The following is a 23,072-nucleotide window of genomic DNA, read 5'->3' on the forward strand; positions in this document are numbered from 1 at the left end:
GTCAGGTCCTGCTGACACGTCAAAATAAAAGGCTTCTTTCTCTTCATCACAGTTCTCCCTCAGTATAAATTTACTCATTTTCCATCATGGTCTACCAGTGATGCAATGACTGCAGGATATCAGCATTCTATTGTGGCTTGCTACTGCTGAATAGGCCCAGATGAATGTGCCCAAACACCAGAGTCCTGAACCAATAACCAATAGGAGTCAGAATCTGGACTGAATCCATCCCCAACTGCACGGCACGTTCCTCTGTGTGAACTTACCCTAAAGATCCTGCAATATCCCAGTGGCTGATGCTGGATAAGTTTAGCACACCTTTACATCAGCAGTTGGTTGCATTTGCTCCTGTTATGACACACAGTGCGGCAGAGTTTATTAAACAATACAAAAGTAAATGCTTGCCCTTGGCAAACAATCACAGAGCAGCTTCCGAAATAAACTGTCCCTTGGTTGGTTGCTATGGACAACAAAGTTTAATAAATCGGCCCTATGGTTGTATCTAGAGCCAGATCAAGTTCACATTACACCACATCCTTCTGCAATAAGCTGTGCCGCCTCATCCAGTGATGTGCACAAAGGTGTAGTCTAAAGCCTGTTCCTCAATTTTGATGCAAATTGGAGAAAAATCACCTAAAACTCAATAATGGGATGGCACCTGCTCCATAGCCTCCACTTTCTGGAAACATGAATGGTTGCTAAAGGCTACTACAGGTCCCAAGTTCCCAATCTGTCTTGGACTATAACGGACTTTCAGGAAAGTCTCACATTCTTCTTGCTGTTTTAGAGGTTTTAAGAGAACACCCAGTGTTGTTAAGAATATGGCAGATTATCTAATGGTCAGAGAATGGTTTAGTATAACAAGAAATATTTCATGAAAGTTTCCCTATAAATTAATATTTTTAGAAAATGGTCAGAGAATGGTTTACAGTAACATTACTTCTACTCCACCCCAATATTAAGAATCCAACTGTTAGCAAATTGAGTTTTATTCCCCTTGTGAAAGACCAGCAAATGTTAAAGATTTTTTTTTTTTTTTTTCGTTATAGGGAGGAGAAGTCTAATACATTCAGAGTTCATAAAATCATTTTTGTAGAAGGCTCCTATTAGCAGACACATCCATCAGTGTAGAATCACAGATGCCAAGGACGTAGACTATTCCGCTCCAGGGACAGCTCACCGGCCCATGGTTGGCATGACCACAGCTGGGCTAGTTAATGTGGCATCTTCCTCCTTCCACTGGGAAGTTACTGTCTTTAACTGGGTGTAGAAATAAACGCCCTAAAGAAAAGAAAAAGTGACAAATGAGGCACAAGGTTTATATGCTGAGGTTATGATAGATGCCCAGGCCTGTTAGTTCACCTTGCACAGCCACAGGAAAATACAGTAATCCCTTACCTGTTTGCCATAGAAGTTGGTGTCTCCCCTGAAGGAGGCACGAGATCCAGTAAAAGAGAACATTGGCAGTGGCACTGGAATGGGCACATTCACACCAACCTAGAAGGCCAAACAAAGGGTCATTAGCAACTACTAGGGCAGCTTTAGTACATATAGTCTAAAAGGAGCTTGAAGCTAAGGCCTGAATTCACACAACAGAGTTGCACATGTGAAACTCTGTCCATGTGATCATAATGCCAGGAGAGTGACTCCTAGCAGTTATCTCTGCTACTATAGGAGTCCCTGCCTCCCAGTGACATACTGTTCCATACTATAATCACTACAGTATGTCGCTGGGGGGCAGGGACTCCTAGCAATATAGAGAACTATATTGCTTGGGGTTCCTCTCCTGGTATACTGATCAGGCCAGTAAATCCAGCCAACACATGGACTGAATTTCATGGTTGAGAGAGTGTGGGTAAGTCTGCTTTCAAACAAATGATTCAGTTTGTAGGCTACTGAGAGAAAAGAAAATGGTTTGAATGGCTCCATGTACTATAATGGGTAATGCAGATTTTTACAAATAAAGCAGGGTGAATACAGCGTTAGTTTTCAATCTCATTGTCTATTGCATATATGAAATGGGTGGCACCATTTTGAATATTCTATTATTCTCCTACCAGTATCTGTAGAAGCAGCGCTCCCCAGTTACACAGCCTTGTGGGGGTGCCTTAATCATCAGATAATAGAATCATTCATCAAGAAAAAAAAAATTAAAAAGTTTCCATAAAAATATAATAATTACTATACAGATTGGGCCAAGACTCCCATCATCTCTTGGAAGGATTGATGCCCTTCTATTCCTCATTACCATGTACCCACCTGGCCCACATCTGCTAAGTGTGTGTACTTCCGGGCTGTGGCTCCATTTGTGGTAAAGATCGCAGTTCCATTTCCATATGGGTTGTTATTTACAATGTTAATAGCTTCATCGAGATTGTCAGCTTCTAGAACCACCAATACTGGTCCAAAGATCTCTTCCTTATAGCAGGTCATGTTTGGCTGCAAGTATCATCATATATTAAAGGTCAGTAATCACACCAAATTTTGCATCACCTTCATCCAGACCACTGTAGGCAGAGATTCCACCTGTCTACATAACTTCCTGGGCACTTACCGTGACATTTGACAATATTGTAGGTCCCACAAAGTTACCACTCTCATAACCCTTCACATTAACGTTGCGGCCATCAAGCAGCAGTGTTGCACCCTCTTTTACCCCAGTCTCAATAAGGCTGCATACTCTCTGTTTTGCCTCCTTGCTGATTAGCGGACCCAAATCTGCCCCAGGCTGGTCACCTGAAACACAATATATCTTTGGATATAAAAAAAAATCTGCAGCCGAAAATTGTAGTATCATTATCCTATTAATATAAAGGTGAATATTTGTGGGTTTGTGTGTTCGGATGTTTGTTCCTCAATCACAGCCAAACGTCTGAATGGATTTGGGTGAAATTTCACTCACACACACACACACACACACACACACACACACACACACACACACACACACTTCCCACGAAAGGTGAATAGGCTACTTTAAATGTGGGTCACTCACCCCTAATCGCCACCGTCACCCTCCAAACACCCCTCCGCCTCGGCTATAGAAACTGGCATTCTGCCAGCACTGCTCTGTCCACGCTCCTCCTATTGGTGCATGGCAGGCTGTGGGCGGGCTATAGAGCCAGGGCTGCGGCACCATAGGTTGAGGGCTGCATGTGGGTGTGCCGATTCACCAGGGACACAGTGAGGAAGATGGCGGCCGCCCACAGGGTCCCGGAGCTGCAGCTATGCCAGGCTGCCTACACACAACGCGGAGGAGGCTGCTGCACCTGACGCTCCACACATACAGGTGAGTGCAGCGGGGGGAGGGGGTGTCCCCAGCTTCAGTCCCCCCCCCCCCCTACATCGGCCCCCGTGTAGTAGCACTCACCTCGGCTTATCTCCTCCTCTCCTGTGTCTTCTTCGCTGCATACACTTCTCGGCCGGCTGCCTGTGTCCTATATGCAGTACAGCAAGCTCCGGCGTCTGGTTGCTATGACACCAGGCTTGCTCTGCTACATAAACAACACAGAACTGACTGCACTCAGCCAGCAGCAAGAGCAGTGGAGGACATAGGCCAAGGTGAGTGCTACTATACGGGGGCCAATGTAGGTGGGGGAGGCTATGAAGCTGGGGGCACAGATGGGGGGGGAGAGAAACCGGGGGCAGAGATGGGGGGACAAGAAACTGGGGGCAGATGAACTAGACTGGGGGCACAGATAGGGGGGACAAGAAATATAAGCGGTTCAGCCCCACCGCCAACCCGCAGACGAAGTCGCGGGTAACTGCTAGTACCTGCATAAACGCTGGAATTTTCCTATAATAGTGGTAGAAAGTCAGAGAAAAACTCTGTGCATTCGCTATGCAGGGCCTTACCTCCAAATTCAGTGGAGTAACTACCGCCTTAACAACTGCTATGGGGCTTGTGCGCATACATAAAAGGGCAGCTGCATACAATGTAAATATAGCATTTTAGATCTTCCTTTGTGTGGAGAAAAAAAAATGTTTTGCAAAAAAAATGCATTTTAAGATTTTTATAAATCGTAAATAAAATGCCATGTGAGAACAGTTAAAACTGCTTAGGGTATGTCCACACAGAGTTAATTTGCAGGCAGAAAAAAAAAAAAATCTACATCAGTCTGCAGCCCCAAGTTGCAGAAACAGCTTTTTTGTTGCAGTTTTTTGTTTTCAGCCAAACCCAAGAATGGCTACAAAAGGAATGGGAAATATATAGGAATTTCATATACATCCCCCTTCTGCTCAATGCTTTGGCAGCAAAAAACCACACACACCAAAATCTGGATAAAAAAAAAAAAAAGCTGCGTTTCCGCAACGTGGGACCTCAGCCTCAAAGGGATATTCAAGTGTGTGGGGGCTCTGGGGAGCATATACTGTGTAGGGCCACTGTAGAGAATTGTATACTGTGTGGGTCCATTGTGGAGCATTGTAGACCAAGTGGAGCTGCTTAAGGGAGCAATATATACTGTGGAGCATTATACTGGGGGGGGGGGGGGGGGGCTCAAGATTCCTGTTGGCAGCTTAGTGCACCATGTCAGCATTATTCTTAAGTACTCCAACCTTGTGTTTAGTGGTAGGCGTCAGGGGTGGAACTTGTAGCAGACATGCAGGCATAGTGTTTATCATACCATGTCTGCTACAAACTGTAATAAATCCAATGTTTGTTTTTTGTTTTTAAATATCAGTGGAGCGTCACCCTGGTTAGTATTGGCTGCTATAGACAATAGATGAGAATAACTCCCAAGTAGAGATGAGCGAACAGCACGCTCCCATAGAAATGAATGGAAGCAGCCGGCACGCAGACTTTGCCGGCGGCCGGTCGCTTAACCCACCACGTGCCGGCCATGTCCATTCATTTCTATGGGAGCGAGCTATTTGAAACGGCTGTTTCGAATAGTGTTTGCTCATCTCTACTCCCAAGGTTATGCAATATTCTCTTACCAGCATTAACTCGCAACTTCTTTGCTTTTTCAACTAACTCAGGAAGCCATTTTTTTGCCTCCCCAACTAGAACAGCAGTTGACAAAGCCATACACCGCTGTCCTGCAGCACCAAATGCTGCTCCAACAAGCTGGTTCAGGGTGTTCTCCTTACTGGCATCTGGCATCACAACACCATGGTTTTTGGCTCCCTGCAAGAGAAATTAGCAGTTAGAGGAGTATTTTAGAGTAAAAGCTGCAAGTTGAATCAATCCTTGAACAAGAATGTACCATGTTGGACTGGACTCGCTTGCCATTTCGAGATCCCCTCTCATAGATGTATTCTCCAGCCTGATTAGAACCCACAAAGCTGATTGCCCGAATAGCTGGATGATCACATATGAAATTCACAGCTAAAAGGAAAACAAAAAAATAAAAAGTATATATTTTAAACAAAAAAATAAATAAAATCAGAAATCACACACACGAGCATGTATTGGCCATGGCTGCCAGAAGCTGAACCTTGATCCAAGGTTACGAAAAACCAATAAGATTGAAGCGCTCTAGTAAAAACTCCAGTAAAAAAAAGAAAGTCAGTGATTTATTAACTCCTATACATTGCTGAATATGAGCTAATACATCACTGATTTTTACTGGGGTTTTTTTGGCAGTCCTGCAACTTTTTTTTTTCTTACTGTTATAACCAATAACCTTTAACTAGTAAAAGATATAGAATCCTCCACCTGTATGCAGGCAGCCCACACTAACCCTAAACACCCTCCCTCTACACACACGTAAACCCCACTAAACCTACAACTGTAAGAACAATAGGGGGAACACTCCTGCTGCATGTACAGACAAGCCATAATGACTGCTGTCATGCATGCAAGACCAGGTACCCTGCAAATATACTGTATATACTAGAGTATAAGCAGAGTTTTTCAGCACAGTTTTTGTGCTGAAAAAGTGCTCCTCGGCTTATATTCGGGTCATTATGGTAGCAGGCCAGGATAGCAGACCCCGACCTCCCCACCACTCCATCACACGCCGGGTGACGTGGCCACGTAAGCTCAGGCCCGTACCCGGCGTGTGTCTGCTTCCTGGCTTTTAATGGCAGGAGCGTGGCAATGCTGTGAGCCCTGGCACCCGCCCCGGTGTCTGGATGCCGGGTCTGTAAATGTAATGGCGCCACTCTGCAAAGCGGTCGCCATAGAAACCAGCACCTCCGCTGTAATGCTTACAGCAGAGATGCTGAACCTTATGCCTGCGATCTCTGATTGTAGGCATAAGCTTCGGCATCTCCGCTGTAAGCGTTACAGCGGAGGTGCCCTGTCGGAAATGTCCTCCCCTCTCCGGAGAGGTCTTCCCACCTTCGGCCTGCCCCATACCTTTAAAGTTGCAGGCCGGCTCCTGCGCAGCGAGCTCGCAGGAGCCGACCTGTTCCGACAACAGCCGGGAGCCTAATGAAGGCTCCAAGGCCTGTCATCGCTATATTACTATTACGGCTGGTCTATGACCAGCCGTAATAGTAATGTAGAGAATCTCTCATAGACGGCAATACACTTGTATTGCTGTCTATGGGATTTGCAATCAAATGACTGCAGTTTCAAGGCCCCCGGGGGGGGGGGCTAAAAAAAATAGTAAAAAAAAAATAAAAAGTTTTTTTAAAAAAAATACAAAGTTCTAAATCACTCCTTTCCCTGGAATACATATAAAGGCGGGTTCACAGCACCTGATCTCAGTTATGCAGGTTTCCGTTTTCTGTTGGCAGAAGACAGAAACCGACATTCAGTGTCTGTCAGTGAGCGTCTTCTGCTGCCCATGGCGAAACTGGTTTTTTTTTTTTACTGGACACAAAGTCCTGCATGTCCGACTTTATAAAAAAAAAAAAAAAAAACGGTTTCGCTGCGGAGAGCAGAAGACACTCACCGGCGGACACTTTTCAAACCCATAAATGTTTCTCGGGCAGGAAACGGAAACCTGCATAATGGAGATTGGGCGCTGGTGTGAACCTGCCCTCAAAGTAGAAAATGACTGTGAAACACATACACATTAACTATCCATGTGTCTGAAAGTGCCCGGTCTACTGAATATAGGGTACCTGCAGTGCTTCTATTCCATCGGGAAGGGGTTAATAGGAGCACTGCAGATACCCTATATTCAGCTAGGCTGAATTCCAAGTGGGGGTAAAAAACCAAGTCCTCAAGCTCAGGGAAGGGGCAGACAGACAACCAAAACACCCCCTCCCCTTCCCCAGCATCTACTGCACCCAAGAACTTGGCCATTTTAATTTTTGAAATTTTCCAGTAGCTGCTGCATTTCCCCCCTAGGCTTATACTCGAGTCAATAAGTTTTCCCAGTTTTTTGTGGTAAAATTAGGGGGGGTCGGCTTATATTCGGGTCGGCTTATACGGTATCCCATTGGCCTTTCAGGGAAACAGTTCAGGACTCCTGGACTACATTTCCCAGAGGGCTCAATGCTGCTGGAGTACGTGAGAGGACTAATAAGAGCCATTGTCTTGAGTGTTCATTGGCTGTTGAGGTTATGTGTACCTGTCTGCCCACATCCTTTCATTACTTGCCTCCAGATGACTAACCGTTTAAGTCTACCCATTTACCCCACCCATAAGTCCCCCTCCCATTCTGCTCCAGCCAATTGCCCCACTCACTGTCTCCCCTGCCAGATACTGACACTCAAGATATGGCTGCTGATGGAAGGTAATATGATTCAATCCATCTATCAGCAGCCATGTTGGGACCACAGCACCCCACTGTAATAATGCAAACTTCACCAATGACTTGGAACTCCCAGAGGAAACTGTGACATGGACAGTGCATGTTGCTATTTAAGAGAATAATCGGCTTCACAAGTTACTTAGAAATCTATCATTGTGCACACTCCTGCACTATAGTCATTTTTTGAGGCACAATTTTAATGTTACATTATAAAAGATCCATACTTCCATGTGAATGTGTAGATCTGAGTGTGTTCTCACCTGCGTGCTGGCCATGTATAATATTCAAGGTGCCATCTGGGGCACCAGCATCCTGCAACAAACGGGCAAGAAACATAGTGGCTCCAGGAACTCTCTCTGAAGGCTTCATGAGGTAAGTGTTTCCACAGACCATGGCCATTGGAAACATCCAAAGAGGGATCATTGCAGGGAAGTTAAATGGAGCAATGCCAGCACAGACCCCCAAGGGGAGACGGTAGGTGTAAGTGTCCATGTCCTTGGTCAGAGAGGGCAGTGTTTCACCCAGCATGAGTGAGGTCACACTGCATGCATGCTCCACCACCTCTGTAAAAAAGCAAAGATCAGAATTTACCTAAAACCAACAGCATTGTGACCTACACAAACAAATGGGTTATCTACACCAGGTACAGAGTCTTACGCAGTCCACGAAAGACATCTCCTTCTGCATCGGCCAAAGTCTTCCCCTGCTCCAACGTGATCAACCGGGCCACCTCTTTCTGTAGAAGATTGAGATTGTGAAACACTTCTCACATTCAGCCAGAGCCCCCAAATACCCTCAGCCACCATCTTTATTACCAGATTATCTTTAATGAGCTGCTGGTAACGGAGGAAGATCTGCTGTCGGTTCAGTATGGAGGTCTCTGACCAGGCGGGGAAGGCCTGTTGACAAGCCTTCACTGCTGCCTCCATTTCAGTCTGTGTGGCTTGAGGTACCCGTCCAATCACCTCATTTGTGGCCTAGGACAGAATAAATAAAGGTTTCAATAGCAGCACTTCAGTGACCAATACAGAAATTGCAACATTTCTTACCGGGTTGTGAACATCGATCCAGTCTGAAGTTTCTGAGTCCACAAACTGTCCATTTATTAAGAGCTTAGTCCGAGGCTGAAATGGAAAAAAAAAAAAGGCAACAAATACAGTTGGATGAAGAAGAAGCATTGACCAGTGGTTCAGCGCCCACACAAGGATGCTAGCTGGGCGCAGAACAATAACTTGTTCAGTCTGTGGGACAATGTGACATCTTTAAATTATTGGGAATTAGAATGGGAAAAGCCTGCAATATTCATGTGCGCTAAAGCAAGAGAGAAAGCCACTAAGATTGAGGCCTCAACCAGAAGGGGGTGAAGAGTTCTGCATTGCCACAACAAAGTGTAGTTGGATCCATCCCTTCAAAGCGATACATCCGGGATATATGACCCGCTACAACTTCTATCTGTGGTTTATGAGGGCTTGTGAAGCTGGACACAGATCAGCTAACCACTGGCCTGGCTTCAGAGCAATGGCCTCAACCGCAGACTGACTACAACATCAACTTGTCTTGTACCCAGACATTACCCAAGAACTGACTGCACAGAACTCACCACAGCAGCAGAAGAATAATTCACATGTCCAAACCTGGAGGAAACCTGGGGAACAAACAAAGGTCAGACGTCAGCCATACTTGAAAACATACAAAGATTACAGGGAGCCCCCACTCCTATCCAGTCACCACTACCCGCTAGCCTGGGCAATTAATTGCAAAATAACCAAAACTGAAACCCAGCTCAATTAACCCCTTAATGAGCAATGATGGACCTGTAAGTCATCGGTTGCAAGGGCTTGTATGTAGAGAGATGAACCTTATATATAATACATATATAATACCGCCAGCACCTGGCACTTACATTCGCAAACAATGCCAGCACCAATTGCGGCCAGTTTAGAGGTCATGGAAAATTGTGATCAAAACAGGGCTGATGTCATATTGGAACGATCGCTGCCCCCCAGAAAATCATCAGATAGCGATAATCAGTTGCCATGACAGCCAGGTCATTACAATTGTTCTATTACATGCTGCCTAAGTCAATGGCTTTTACAATATATTGCAATTTATAAGTATCAGCTCAAGTTCCCTAGGAGGGCTTTAAAAAAAAAAAAAAAAAAAGTATTCTATAAATTCAAGTCACTCCTCCTTCCATAGCTCACATATAAAACACTTTAGGTATCCCCATGTCCAAAAATGCCCGAACTAATAAAGTATAAAAATATTTATCCCATATGGTTAACACCATAGCAGGAGAAAAACAAATCAAAGTAGCCAAAGTTACTATGTTTTATCAACATGTCTTCTCTCCATATATGTAAATTTGAAAAGGTTAGTGGTGTTAGAATAAGGTGATCAAAAAATTGTCACAATGTACATTTTTTTCCCCCATCAGTATGTCTTTTTAGAACGGGAAGAAATCCCTGCAAACACAGGGAGAACATACAAGCTCCTTGCAAATGTTGTTCCTGGCAGGATTTAAGCCCAGGACTCCAGCGCTGCAAGGCTGCAGTGCTAACCACTGAGCCACTGTGTTGCCTCACCATTATGACATACAATTTGTCCCATAAAAAATAAATTGCAAGGTAAAACTGTAAACCAAAAAGTAAAAAAATAATAAATAAATATATATGTGTGTGTGTGTGTACCGCTAAAATAGCGGTAGCACACGGAGTCCGATGGACCCCCTTGACTAACTGGGTCCATAGTTGAAAACTAAGAACAGCGGAGGAAATAGTCTTGGAAATAGTTTTGGTTTCAGTGTCTCACTTTCAAGTTGACACTTCAAAGGAGTAACCAACAAAAATTTCCACACAGATGTGAACTTAGTTTTAGGATAAAATCCTTATTTCTAAATCTAACCCCTAGAGGATGTCACTTCAGCTCTATAACTGGCCCCTAGTATCAATTAACCCATCCATCAACCCCCCTCTGAAATTGCCCTTCCATAATGATCATCCTCAGCCCCTTCTATAAGTCCCCTAAGTAGTAATTACTGTAATATCTGACATTGAGAATGTAGATTTGCGGTGTGGATAAAGTGACATTCTTTAATAAAAAAATAAAAAAAAAAAAAACAGTAGGACTGGGTGATTATGACCCAAATCAAAATCAGGATTAAGTGAACATTTTACCTCGATTATGGTTAATGAAAGATTATTTTAAGGCACTCCCACTTTTACATACCACGACCTCCATGTCTAAGCTAAGCCATGTCATACCAATGAATTTTGGTTATTCACATATCTGCAATCCTAATTGGATAGCATCTAGTTAATAAAACATCCTTTAGCTCATGGCAGTGTGAGACAGAATGGCATCGATGTAAAATTATCGAAGTTCACAATTAATTGGACTGACTTCCAGTGTTGGCTATTCTGCAATTGCCCCCCATAATAATCACTTCCAGCATATCTATAACTCTCCTCATTCATGATCACCCCAGCCCATTGTGACTGCTCCAGTAATGATCATTCCCTGACCCCTGTATAACTGCCACCAGTAATGATCATTCCCTGACCCCTGTATAACTGCCACCAGTAATGATCAGTCCCTGACCCCTGTATAACTGCCCTCAGTAATGATCACTCCCTGACCCCTGTATAACTGCCCTCTGTAATGATCATTCCCTGACCCCTGTATAACTGCCCCCAGTAATGATCATTCCCTGACCCCTGTATAACTGCCCCCAGTAATGATCACTCCCTGACCCCTGTATAACTGCCCTCAGTAATGATCACTCCCTGACCCCTGTATAATTGCCCCCAGTAATGATCACTCCCTGACCCCTGTATAACTGCCCTCAGTAATGATCACTCCCTGACCCCTGTATAACTGCCCTCTGTAATGATCATTCCCTGACCCCTGTATAACTGCCCCCAGTAATGATCATTCCCTGACCCCTGTATAACTGCCCCCAGTAATGATCACTCCCTGACCCCTGTATAACTGCCCTCAGTAATGATCATTCCCTGACCCCTGTATAACTGCCCCCAGTAATGATCATTCCCTGACACCTGTATAACTGCCCTCAGTAATGATCATTCCCTCACCCCTGTATAACTGCCACCAGTAATGATCACTCCCTGACCCCTGTATAACTGCCACCAGTAATGATCACTCCCTGACCCCTCTATAACTGCCACCAGTAATGATCACTCCCTGACCCCTCTATAACTGCCACCAGTAATGATCATTCCCTGACACCTGTATAACTGCCCCCAGTAATGATCATTCCCTCACCCCTCTATAACTGCCACCAGTAATGATCACTCCCTGACCCCTCTATAACTGCCACCAGTAATGATCATTCCCTGACACCTGTATAACTGCCCCCAGTAATGATCATTCCCTGACACCTGTATAACTGCCACCAGTAATGATCATTCCCTGACCCCTGTATAACTGCCCCCAGTAATGATCAATTCCTGACCCTTGTATAACTGCCCCCAGTAATGATCATTCCCTGCCCCCTGTATAACTGCCACCAGTAATAATCATTCCCTGATCCCTGTATAACTGCCCCCAGTAATGATCATTCCCTGCCCCCTGTAATGATCACTCCCTGACACCTGTATAACTGCCCCCAGTAATGATCATTCCCTGACACCTGTATAACTGCCCCTAGTAATGATCATTCCCTGACCCCTGTATAACTGCCCCCAGTAATGATCATTCCCTGACACCTGTATAACTGCCCCCAGTAATGATCATTCCCTGACCCCTGTATAACTGCCCCAGTAATGATCATTCCCTGACCCTTGTATAACTGCCCCTAGTAATGATCATTCCCTGACACCTGTATAACTGCCCCCAGTAATGATCATTCCCTGACCCTTGTATAACTGCCCCTAGTAATGATCATTCCCTGATACCTGTATAACTGCCCCCAGTAATGATCATTCCCTGACCCCTGTATAACTGCCCCAGTAATGATCATTCCCTCACCCCTGTATAACTGCCACCAGTAATGATCACTCCCTGATACCTGTATAACTGCCCCAGTAATGATCATTCCCTGACCCCTGTATAACTGCCCCTAGTAATGATCATTCCCTGATACCTGTATAACTGCCCCCAGTAATGATCATTCCCTGACCCCTGTATAACTGCCCCCAGTAATGATCATTCCCTGACCCCTGTATAACTGCCCCAGTAATGATCACTCCGATACCTATATAACTGCCCCCAGTAATGATCATTCCCTGACACCTGTATAACTGCCCCAGTAATGATCACTGCGATACCTATATAACTGCCCCTAGTAATGATCATTCCCTGCCCCCTGTATAACTGCCCCCATGATAATCCCCTCTTAGTCTCCTGCATTGCTGCTTCTCTTCCCCACTAGATCTGTCCCCTATTTCTGATCCCCATCCTAGCCCTCCATAGAACTTTCCCTAATAACGGCCACGCCCAGGCCCCCCTATAACTACTCCCTAATCCAGATGATGCCCCCCATGCAATCAGATTATTCACCCTCAGGATTCTCCCGAGCTGCAGCATTTTGCTCTTGTCTCCGCGCAGCCTGACAACCTTAGAAAGACACACAGCCCCGCCCCTGGCCTCATATTGGCTGCTGTGGCACGGCCCCCTCTATTGCTTCTCCCATTGGCTATGTGCAGAGCTCCTGACCCGACCCTATAAGCTCTACATGGCGAGACATGAGGGGTTTCTTCCGGGTTATGTGGTTACTTCCACCTCACGGGCAGCCATGATGACTTCTGGCGGAGATTGTAGAATCAGTGAGTTGCTATAGCGACAGAGGAGGGAAGTGACTGCCTCATGCCTTAGCTACTTCGGTAATTCTGCAGGGTGTAGTAATATGGCCGTGATCTGACTAACAAAGTTCCCCCCTCCCCAAAAACCGTTAAGCGCGGATGTGTCACGTGATGCACGCTGCTTCAAATGATGGCGGCTGCCGCTGAGGGTGAGTCTGGTCAGCTGTGACGGAGAGGAAGGAGCTGAGAGACCGGGCCGCGGGCTGGAGCACAGGCTGGCCTAGGTCTGCTGACTGAGGCTTCTTTCTAGCGCATTTTGGGATGACGGGTCACCGTTTGGCCGGGTACTATCTGCGGCCTGCCTTTATTGGGGACACCGTAAAGATTGGAGATTAGAAGTAGAATGGCTTCCATCAATGTTATTGGCTCTGGCCATGGACAGAACAATTGACCACGATTCTTGGTGCCGTCCCCCATATCCAGAACCCTGTCTGCAGAGTGCTGCCCCCTTCAGGCTCTGTGCACCTGTACTGGGGGTCAGCAGTTGCTTTTTACCACTATCCTCCCCTGTGGGTGATGCTGCTGCAGCCATTATTGTTGTAGTTACATCTTGGCCATTATTTTTTTAGGTGTAGATCTGGAAACGTCACTATTGAGTTTTGAGAAGCTGGATCGAGCGTCGCCTGACCTGTGGCCTGAGCAACGTGAGTGTACCTGGTGGGAAAGTGTATGTTCTCAGTGGGTAGCCTCTGCTCTGTCTCATTGTTGATTTCTGTCTCCTGCAGTTCCAGGCGTTGCAGAATTTGCAGCCTCCTTTAAGAGCGTAAGTATTTATTTGCCAGCAGTGTATCCTGGATGCTGATCTGTATTTGATAATAGAATCCTTTTATTAAAACAAAACTAAATTCCCAAAAAGAAAATGTGTAAAATGTCAAGTGTCTATCCTGTATCCTTCTTACTCGGTGTAAGTCCGCACCAATCCACATTGCTGTGTCTAATGCAGTAGCATTACACTTATTAATTCTCCTAATTTGTATGAAAAACAAAATGAAGTTCTACAATTTATATTGCCTGAAGTATAGCAGTTTGAAGTGACCCTCCCCCACCCTCATTTTCTGTTCACTTCACATAAGCTCCTATTCGATGCACAATGAGAAGCAGGGACAGTGCTCAATAGAAAAGCAAGGAAAACTGTGAAAAAACATGCAAGACGTAACAGAAAACAGACAAAATTTGTTCATTTTGATTCTGGATTTTTTTTTTTTTATGTAGCCCCAATGATTCCTAAGCAGTAAGTGCTGTTAGTCCTGGTGCCTGATATGCTATGTAGGCTCTGTACTGTACTGTCGTTTCGGGCAGGAGCAGACAAGGAGTGTGATTCTGAGCTTTTCCTACTCCTACCTACCAAAAGTCATTAGTTCAGAAAATTAGAATTAATCCAAAACATCTGCAAAGGCTTACTAAGCTTTTTAAAAAGGTCCCTAAGGCTTGGTTCACACATCAGTATGCCATCCGTCCGTTGGAATTCAGTTTGAAACTAAAAACTGACTGATGCACATACTGATTGTATACTGACACAAATGTTATATAATATATATAAAATATATATATATAAAAAATAAATGTCCTTATCTCTACTCTGTTTACAATTTTCTACTTTTAATCCCCTTATCTGTCCTCTAGGGGATGGAGAGCGTTTGCTATCAGCATAAAAAGTTGTCAGTATACAATCAGTGGAGGTAAAAAGTGTGGTAGAAAAAGGTGCACAAGCAACTGGGATATCCGTAGCCTTGATAGGATTGTTAAAAGGTCATTCAAAAATTTGATGGAGATTCACAAGGAGTGGACTACTGCTGGAGTTAGTGCTTCAAGAGCCGCCACCACGCAAACGTATCCAGGACATGGGCTACAAGTGTCGCATTCCATATGTGAAACCACTCATGACCAATAGACAATGCCAGAAGTGTCTTACCCTGGCCAAGGAGAGAAAGAACTGTTGCTCAGTGGTTAAAGGTGTTTTCAGATTAAAGTAAACTTTGCACTTTATTTGGAAATCAAGGTCCCAGAGTCTGAACGAAGAGTGGAGAGGCTGCTGTACACAATCCAAGCCTCTTGAGGTCTGGTGTGAAGTTTCCACTATCAGTGTGGTTTGGGGATCCATGTCATCTGCTGGTGTAGGTCCACTGTGTTTTATCAAGACCAAAGTCAGTCGTCTACCAGGAAATTCTAGAGCACTTCATGCTTCCCTCTGCCGACAAGCTTTAAGTGATGAAATGTTCATTTCAGGACTTGGCACCTGTCCACACTGCCAATAGTACCAAGGCCTGGTTTAATAACCCCAGTATCACTGTACTGGATTGGCCAGTAAACTCTCCTGACCTTACCACCATAGAGAATCTATGCGGTATTGTCATAAGGAAGATAAGACACCAGATCCAATAATGCAGACGAGCTGAAGGCTGCTATTATAAAACAAGCTTCCATAACACCTCTGCAGTGCCACAGGCTGATCCCTCCATGCAACATTGCCGCATTGATGCCACCATTCATACAAAAGGAGCCCTGACCAATGATTGAGGGAATTTACTGGACAGACTTTTCATTTGATCAACATTTCTGTGTTAAATAATTTATATATAATTTTTTTTTACAGCTGATCTTATATAATATTCAAATTTTTTGAGATGATGACTTTTGGGTTTTCCTGCGCTGTAATCCTCAAAATTAACAGAAGTAAACACTTGAAAAAGTTCACTGACATATATATATATATATATATATATATATATATATATATATATATATATATTTTTTTTTTTTTTCAATTGAATTACTAAAATATATATATATATATATATATATATATATTGCACTTGTAAGTGACATCAAACCTTGCCACACTGATTGCTTAGGAATACTTTGTGAGAGCTAGAGAAATTCCAACTGTACTAGAATAAGTGGAGCAGCGCCTATTAACAGATCTTAAGAACTGGAGGTGGTGAGAGGTCCTCTTTAAGAGGTTAAGGAATATTTTACATAAAATGACATTGATGCACTGTGTCAATTTCCTCTATGTAGCTATCATTTTCCTGCCTGTTCTATCTTCACAGCCAATTGCTAGTTCCCCTCCTAAGTGGATGGCCGAGCTTGAGCATGATGACATGGACATGTTGAAAGGTAATATGGCCTGGTGGGTGGAGAAGGAAAGTCTTGTTTGAAGGCCCTCCTCAAACTCTCTGTAATTCACTGCTAAATAACACAACTTTTTGTCTGCAGAGTTGGGGAGTCTCACAATTGCTAATCTAATGGAGAAAGTGCGGGGGCTGCAGAACCTTGCCTATCAGCTGGGACTAGAGGAATGTAAGTTACTTGATGAATCTGCCTTCTGCTATGCAGCTTAATAGCTGTATGTGACTGGAGAACTATAACAGCAGATTATCTGGAGAGTGATTGAAATATTGCCTCTGAATTTGATCCCATTTTTCCCAACAAATGCTGCCCATTCTTGATATATCAAAGTGATGAGAAGCCAGTGGTTGGCAGGCCTTAGATGGGTACCAGTGCTTAGTAGTAACACAAGACAATTTAAAGGCTTTTTTGTTTATTTAATAGTTCTGTTGAGGGTACATAAATATTAAAAAAAAAAAACAACAACAACAAAAAACCCTTTCATCCTTCCAAAGTCTCCATTTCCAGCAGCGACATCTTTGGTCTTTGGTTTACAGGTTGTTTGTGCCAGATGACTGTCATTTTGTTAATAATGTGGAGTTAAAAAATTGGAAGTGACTTCTGTATAGATATTAACAGACCTGATGAGATACTTTAGGAATACATTGTGTGTTCTGCCCCTCAATAAACTACTATTCACCTGTGACATACCAGAACAGTGAGCTTAATACCAGGTTTCACATGACTGACACCATCATTAGTTCATTTAATTTGTTGCATTTCTATGACTTACCTTGTGTGTTGTACCATTTTTGTATTATTATTCCCTGTCCCACCAAATTTAGCATTTCCCTGTCCAAGCTCTCAATTCCTCAAATTTATATGACAATGCTAGAACAGCTTTCATTGTGGAAATCACTTCTCATTCCATCTCAAGATGGACTCCAGATCACATGATGCATGTGAAGTACGCATGAAGGAGAGAACAGAAGACACCCAGGCTTATACTAGTGATCACTGGAAAAAAAATTTATCATGACTTTGCTCTCATCAGTGTATGGTATTCTAATACATCTCTAGACATGTTCTGCATGTGCCTGGGCGTGTTTCTAAAAAGGAGACGTTAAGGCCCTACGGGGCGTACTGCAGCAAAGAGTTTTACTCTGCTGACTTTCTGTTTCAATTATACCTATAGGGAAACTGCCATGGTATAATTGACATGCTGTGATTTCTAAAACTGCAACAGTTTTGGAAATCACTGTTTCCACAACGTGCATTTTAATACAAAGTTGGGATAGGATTCACTAGAATCCCATCCACTTTGACTGTAGAACGCCACAGTTTACCATAGCACGTAAGCCACGTAGGCCCCAGCCTTAGGGGGCATTCACATGGCATTTCCGGGCGCTGATTCTGATCCGGAATTTGCGTCAGCATAATAGGGGGGGGAGCCTCCCATTCATTTAAATGGGTTCCACACAGAAAACGGAAAATGGGGGAAATGGTTAACTACAGAAATGGTATTTTATTTGATTGGTTGACTTATGTACACGCAAATAACCGCTTATGCTGAAAAGTCAAACCAATCCACAGGTATGCTATACATACAAATTTTAGACTAAGGTTAAATTTAGGGCTCGTTCACACGGGCACAGAGGGGGCGGATTATGGCGTGGAGTCCATGTCATAATCTGCCCCCTCACAATGGTGCTCTATGGAGACTGCTCATGATCTTTTTTTCCATGAGTGGCAAAATGCCGCTCATGGAAAAAAGAACTGAGCTGCCCTTTCTTCAGGCGGATTCCGCAGCTCATTGAGTCTCGGCGTCTGTCTCGAGACAGGACTCTCTGAACTAGGCTCCTTCATTTTGGGCCTACTCCAGAGCGGGAAGCCACGACTGACAGTCGCGGTAAGCATCAAAATTAAGACCAAAATACGCTATTCCGTGCGCATGTGAACTAAGCCTTACTTTTCACATTCAAAGATTTCTGTATAGCCCTTCAACACTGCAACCCTAGAAATTAGAGAATTGACTAGTTTTGACTTTTCAGAGACAGCTACTTTGTTTTGTTGAGGTCTCTTATGTTTTGGGGTTTGTTTGTTTTTGTTTGTTCTCTTTTTCTGTTTTACTAGATGTGGCCACTTGAGGGCAGCCTGTAATGTGATACTCCTACAGCTACAGAATCACTGAATGAAAGAATCTAGCACAATTTTTAAAGTGTTTACAGGGTTAAACATTGGAGGGTGTAAGTCTGACAGCACCCGCATTCTGCAGTGGACCGTTCCATTTGATAACACTTGCCACCCTGCATTGTGGAGTTGAACTGACAACTGACTGCATTGTGGAGTGAGACTGACAACAATTGGTGGAAATATATTTACTAGACTGCCCCAGTCTCTGCTTTTCTCTTCATCATTCTGGATCACTCGCCCCTTCCTTGTAGTACATATAGGTCATTTCACTGCTTGCTCACTATGGTCATCCTGTAGTAGTGAATCTGCTTTGCACATTTTACAAAGTGCCAGTATATAGGGCCAGCACAGTAACCAGTATTTACGATGCTCTCAGTCTGAGCAAGGGCCAACAACATTTTATAGTGCAGTTCAGTAAATCCTGGTTTTATGAGAACCCCAGATTTATCTCTGCAGTCAGTAATTTGATGTCTAAAGCGAAGGTGGCTAGTAACGGAAATGTGAACTACAACTCTCAGTATGTGGCTACTAACACCCAGTAGGGCAGAGGCCATCTTACTGTCCATGTGGTACACTGACCTCCGCATCTCCTCTATCCCCTGCACATCTCATTATCCTCTGTGATTTACAGCCTAGTACTTCTTTAATTTTACTTGGCTCTCTGAGGTTTCTGACACGTTGTAAATTTCCTGAACTTTTTCATCATCTGCCGTTTCACTCTGCGCTTCGGAGGATTGCAGAGAGAACCTGGATTTACAGCAGAGATTAAACTGCCGTCTATAAAGTGTGAGTGTGCAGGCAATTGTGTTACTGTCAGCGGCCTCCTGACAATGCAGATTCCCCCACCACAAAAAAAAAAAAAAAAAGTGATCATGACAGCAGTCAGCTCTTCTGTCTAGTATACACAGGGATTATAGAGTGGCTACAGGAAAGCTGGGTGTCGGGACTGTAATGTATACAGGGATTATAGAGCAACTGCTGGAAAGTTGTGTGTCAGGGCTGTGATGTTTGCAAGGGGAGTATAGAACACCTACAGAAATACCTTGGGGTTAGGTCTGATATACAGGTGGATTATAAGGCAGCTTCAGGAAAGCTGGGTGTAAGGATCGTCATTACGTACAGAAGTTAGTGGCCTGGTACATACATAGGCAGACTGTAAAACTGATGTTCAGGACTGTGATATATAGGGAGTTATAAAGCTGCAGGAAAGTTGGGTGTCAAGTTGGTGATGTATACATGGAATTATAAAAAAAAAAAAATAGCTGGATGTCTAACAGTGAAAGCTGCTTGCTGTTATACATACAGGAATTATAGAACAGCTGCAGGAAAATATGTTATGTCCAGCTGTTGCATATGCAGGGATTATAGAGCTGCTTTAGGAGAGCTGGGCGTAGGGACTGTGATACAGTATATATAGGGGGTTATAGAGTGGCTGGATTTCTGGACTGTTATATACACAGACTATAGAGTGCTAGCAGGAAAACTCAGTTGCTAGGCCTGCAGTGTTTACAGCAGATTAGAGAGTGGTTGGGTGTTCGGACTGTTCTGTATACACAGACCTTATGGAGTAGTTCTATGAAAGCTGGTTGTAAGGGCTGTGATGTATACATGGTGGTTATAGAGGTGCTTAGTGTCTGGATTTTGTAGAAGTAACTATGGAGAGGCTTCAGGAAAGGTGTGTTATGGCTGCGATAGAAACAGGAGTTATAGAGCTGCTGCAGGAATAGCTGTGTGTATAGAATATATATATATATATATATATATATATAATTACTACAGAGCGGCAGCAGAAAAGCTAGGTGCAAGGATTATAGAGCGGCTGCAGGACTGAGGAGGGAGCAGTGTGTGACTGCAGGAACATTGACATGCTGATGAGCTGACTGCCAGTGCTTGGGGTCTTGTGGCCTCACCTGCTGCCTGCTGTGCTGGAAGTTGTGATTACATGCGGAGTCTCTGGGGGGCTGTCCAGCTGTCATGTGCAGGGTGAATGGGAAATGAGGGCAAAGGGTCTGAGCTGGGGGGGGGGAGGTCTCTGGCACGTGGCAGCCTCAGCTGTGCTGTTCCCTTGAGATGACTTGTGATGTGCTCTTCAGCTGTGATTGCCGTGATAAGGACCATGGTATAGTGACCTGTATGGAAAAGACAACAAGTGGTGCCATCTAGATGAGACTTGGTGAAGCTGCGGGCTGATGGTGTAGATGTTGGGGTTCAGCATTTGCTGAGTATTTGAAGCTTGTTACTGGTGGGGCTCCTGTCATTACTTGGGACTTTATTGGGGCCACGGCCTCCTGAACACAAACATTTCCATAAGTAAATTAAGTATTCATTGGCGGCTTGTGGCTAATCATAGGCGGCTGTTTAATAAATGAATTGTGACTGATTACCTATTAATATGGACGCCTCAGGAATTCACCCGGGGGGAAGCAGAGCAGTGAAATAGAGAGGGGCTCGCCCCCCTGGGAAATCAGATCCTCGTGTCTGCAGCTTTAACATCTCGCTCAACTATCAATAAGGAGGTAATTGAATTTTGAGCACAAACATGATGCCCGATGGATGACGAGGAGGAGGGGGTTGCTCTTCATGGAAGATGGATGCTAAATCCATGCAGTAAAGATTAGGAGGGGAGCGGCAATAGAACAGGCAGTTAAACAGCTAATGGGACTCATCAGCTCCTCACTGGGGGTCATGGCCAGCACGGCTCCCCCACCACTAGCGGTCACCTGGAGAATGCACTGCTGTGAATGTTAAGCCCCTCTGCTCTGGCTCTTCTGTTGTTTCCTGAGGTGTTTGTCCATACATAGATATCCATTTGTTGGGGAACTTGTACTTTTGGGATTCTGGTTCCAAGAGATTTTTAGATTGTAACCTCCTTGGAGTCTCCACTTGTATTTAACCATTTAGGGTGGATTCACAAGAGGTGTAATTTGTTTGCAGTGAATCTAGTACAAAATCTGAATTCATTAGAAGTACATTAGCTTTTGTCCATTTCAAAAAAAAAAGGTTGAAATATCTGCATCGAACATGTACATTTTGAGGAGAATTTACTATAGAGTAAACTTTAAAAATTCTGTTTTAATTTCGTTTTAAATCTGGGTGAAATTGTCTGTTTTTGGCTGAAGTCACACATTGTAGTGTCTCCTGCGGTGGAGTAGTCACTGCAGGCCCTTCTTTAGGCTGATTATTTCTGTGCTATGTGAATTGACACCTCTATCGAAATGCAATTAGCATCATGTGTTTAACCCTGTGCTGGACTTGTGAAGAATACACGAGCGCCCTCTTTACCTTCCACAACACATCTAACTCTGCCCATGTACTGACTGTACCATCTCTGCCCGCCTGTGTAACAATGTTTTATCTGGGTGTTTCCTTGGTACGTTTCTATTACTTATATTGTCTGGTGCTGGTGCAACCCTCTTTGATCCTGTTGTTTGAGGATGATGTCTCTCCCGGTGGCCGATGTCACCCTGCTGCCAGTGAGTGGAGTATTCAGAATACACATTGTGGCCTCCGCTGTCTGATGGGATTTTGGGAGCAGCCTGTGTGAATGAACAGATGTTGGTATAAATTACCTTCGTGTTTGACGTCTTGCAAATTAAAAGCGCGCTCAGCATCACTAAACATCCTGCCAGGCAGTGAGGGAAGGAGACTGAGGAGGAGCTGCAGTTGGGAGGGAAAGGACAACGTCTGGGCAGTGGCTCCTGCTCGGACCTGTCATCCTGGTGGGCATTTCTTGTTTCTGTAGGGATATTGACAGAAAAGAATAGTGTATTGCCAGTGTTGTATGAGAGTCTTCCCCTCATGCTTGAGAGCTGCACATTTCTTCTCCAGTTGTAGCTGCTTCATTACTTATTAGCCTTCTTTCTTCTCTTACAGCCAGAGAAATGACCCGTGGAAAGTTCCTTAACATCCTTGAAAGACCCAAGAAGTAGGATGAATATAAGCTGCTCCTCATTACCCATGATGCTCCTGACTAGAGGCCCAGATGTTGTGGACTGTTCTTAATGCATCATTCTCCTGATTCACATTCACTGTCACAACTATATTGTTCTATTACTCTGCTCTTAGACTGAATGTGAAGGCTTTTTTTTAATCCTTAGGTGTCACTTGAGTTTTTATTTATTCCTTTTTTTATTTCGTCTGTATCGTTTTCTTCTGGAACCTAGCATGTGTTGGGGGAGGGGGATCTATACGTGTTCTGGACAATATGTAATAACTCTGGTCCCGGTTGTGTAGGTTTCTGCCTCCTGATGGAGTCTCAAGTTAATCACCTCTCAGATGTGAGCTGTTCATTGTAAAC

The 23,072-nt window shown here is 44.1% G+C and overlaps 2 protein-coding genes across 2 annotated transcripts; one reads left to right on the forward strand and one right to left on the reverse strand.

The window, feature by feature from the left end:
- Positions 1–971: 971 nt before the first annotated feature.
- Positions 972–13,248, reverse strand: ALDH6A1 (aldehyde dehydrogenase 6 family member A1). The gene is made up of 12 exons (XM_075282272.1): positions 13,173–13,248; positions 9,253–9,297; positions 8,702–8,776; positions 8,468–8,629; positions 8,310–8,388; positions 7,913–8,215; positions 5,208–5,329; positions 4,939–5,128; positions 2,555–2,736; positions 2,260–2,439; positions 1,399–1,497; positions 972–1,281 (listed from the first exon to the last, which is right to left on the reverse strand). Exons 1-12 carry the CDS (start codon positions 13,197–13,199, stop codon positions 1,177–1,179), a joined length of 1,569 nt encoding a protein of 522 aa, XP_075138373.1. The 5' UTR covers positions 13,200–13,248; the 3' UTR covers positions 972–1,176.
- A 162-nt stretch (positions 13,249–13,410) lies between these two features.
- LIN52 (lin-52 DREAM MuvB core complex component) lies at positions 13,411–22,867 on the forward strand. Its single transcript, XM_075282275.1, has 6 exons — positions 13,411–13,623; positions 14,044–14,118; positions 14,200–14,237; positions 16,525–16,591; positions 16,691–16,774; positions 22,649–22,867. Exons 1-6 carry the CDS (start codon positions 13,602–13,604, stop codon positions 22,702–22,704), a joined length of 342 nt encoding a protein of 113 aa, XP_075138376.1. The 5' UTR covers positions 13,411–13,601; the 3' UTR covers positions 22,705–22,867.
- Positions 22,868–23,072: the final 205 nt, after the last annotated feature.

This window comes from Leptodactylus fuscus, chromosome 7, assembly GCF_031893055.1.
Source record: "Leptodactylus fuscus isolate aLepFus1 chromosome 7, aLepFus1.hap2, whole genome shotgun sequence".
Taxonomy (NCBI): Eukaryota; Metazoa; Chordata; class Amphibia; order Anura; family Leptodactylidae; genus Leptodactylus; species Leptodactylus fuscus.

Bases quoted from the DNA above. Each gene is read 5' to 3' on its own strand.
- ALDH6A1 (XM_075282272.1), bottom strand. From the start codon at position 13,199: ATGCTGCAGCTCGGGAGAATCCTGAGG. The intron at 8,777-9,252 runs GTGAGTTCTGTG...TTTCCATTTCAG, and splicing joins ATTATTCTTCTGCTGCTGTG to CCTCGGACTAAGCTCTTAAT. The intron at 1,282-1,398 runs GTAAGGGATTAC...TCTTTTCTTTAG, and splicing joins CCAACTTCTATGGCAAACAG to GGCGTTTATTTCTACACCCA.
- LIN52 (XM_075282275.1), top strand. From the start codon at position 13,602: ATGATGGCGGCTGCCGCTGAGG. The intron at 14,238-16,524 runs GTAAGTATTTAT...CTATCTTCACAG, and splicing joins TTGCAGCCTCCTTTAAGAGC to CCAATTGCTAGTTCCCCTCC. The intron at 16,592-16,690 runs GTAATATGGCCT...TTTTGTCTGCAG, and splicing joins TGACATGGACATGTTGAAAG to AGTTGGGGAGTCTCACAATT.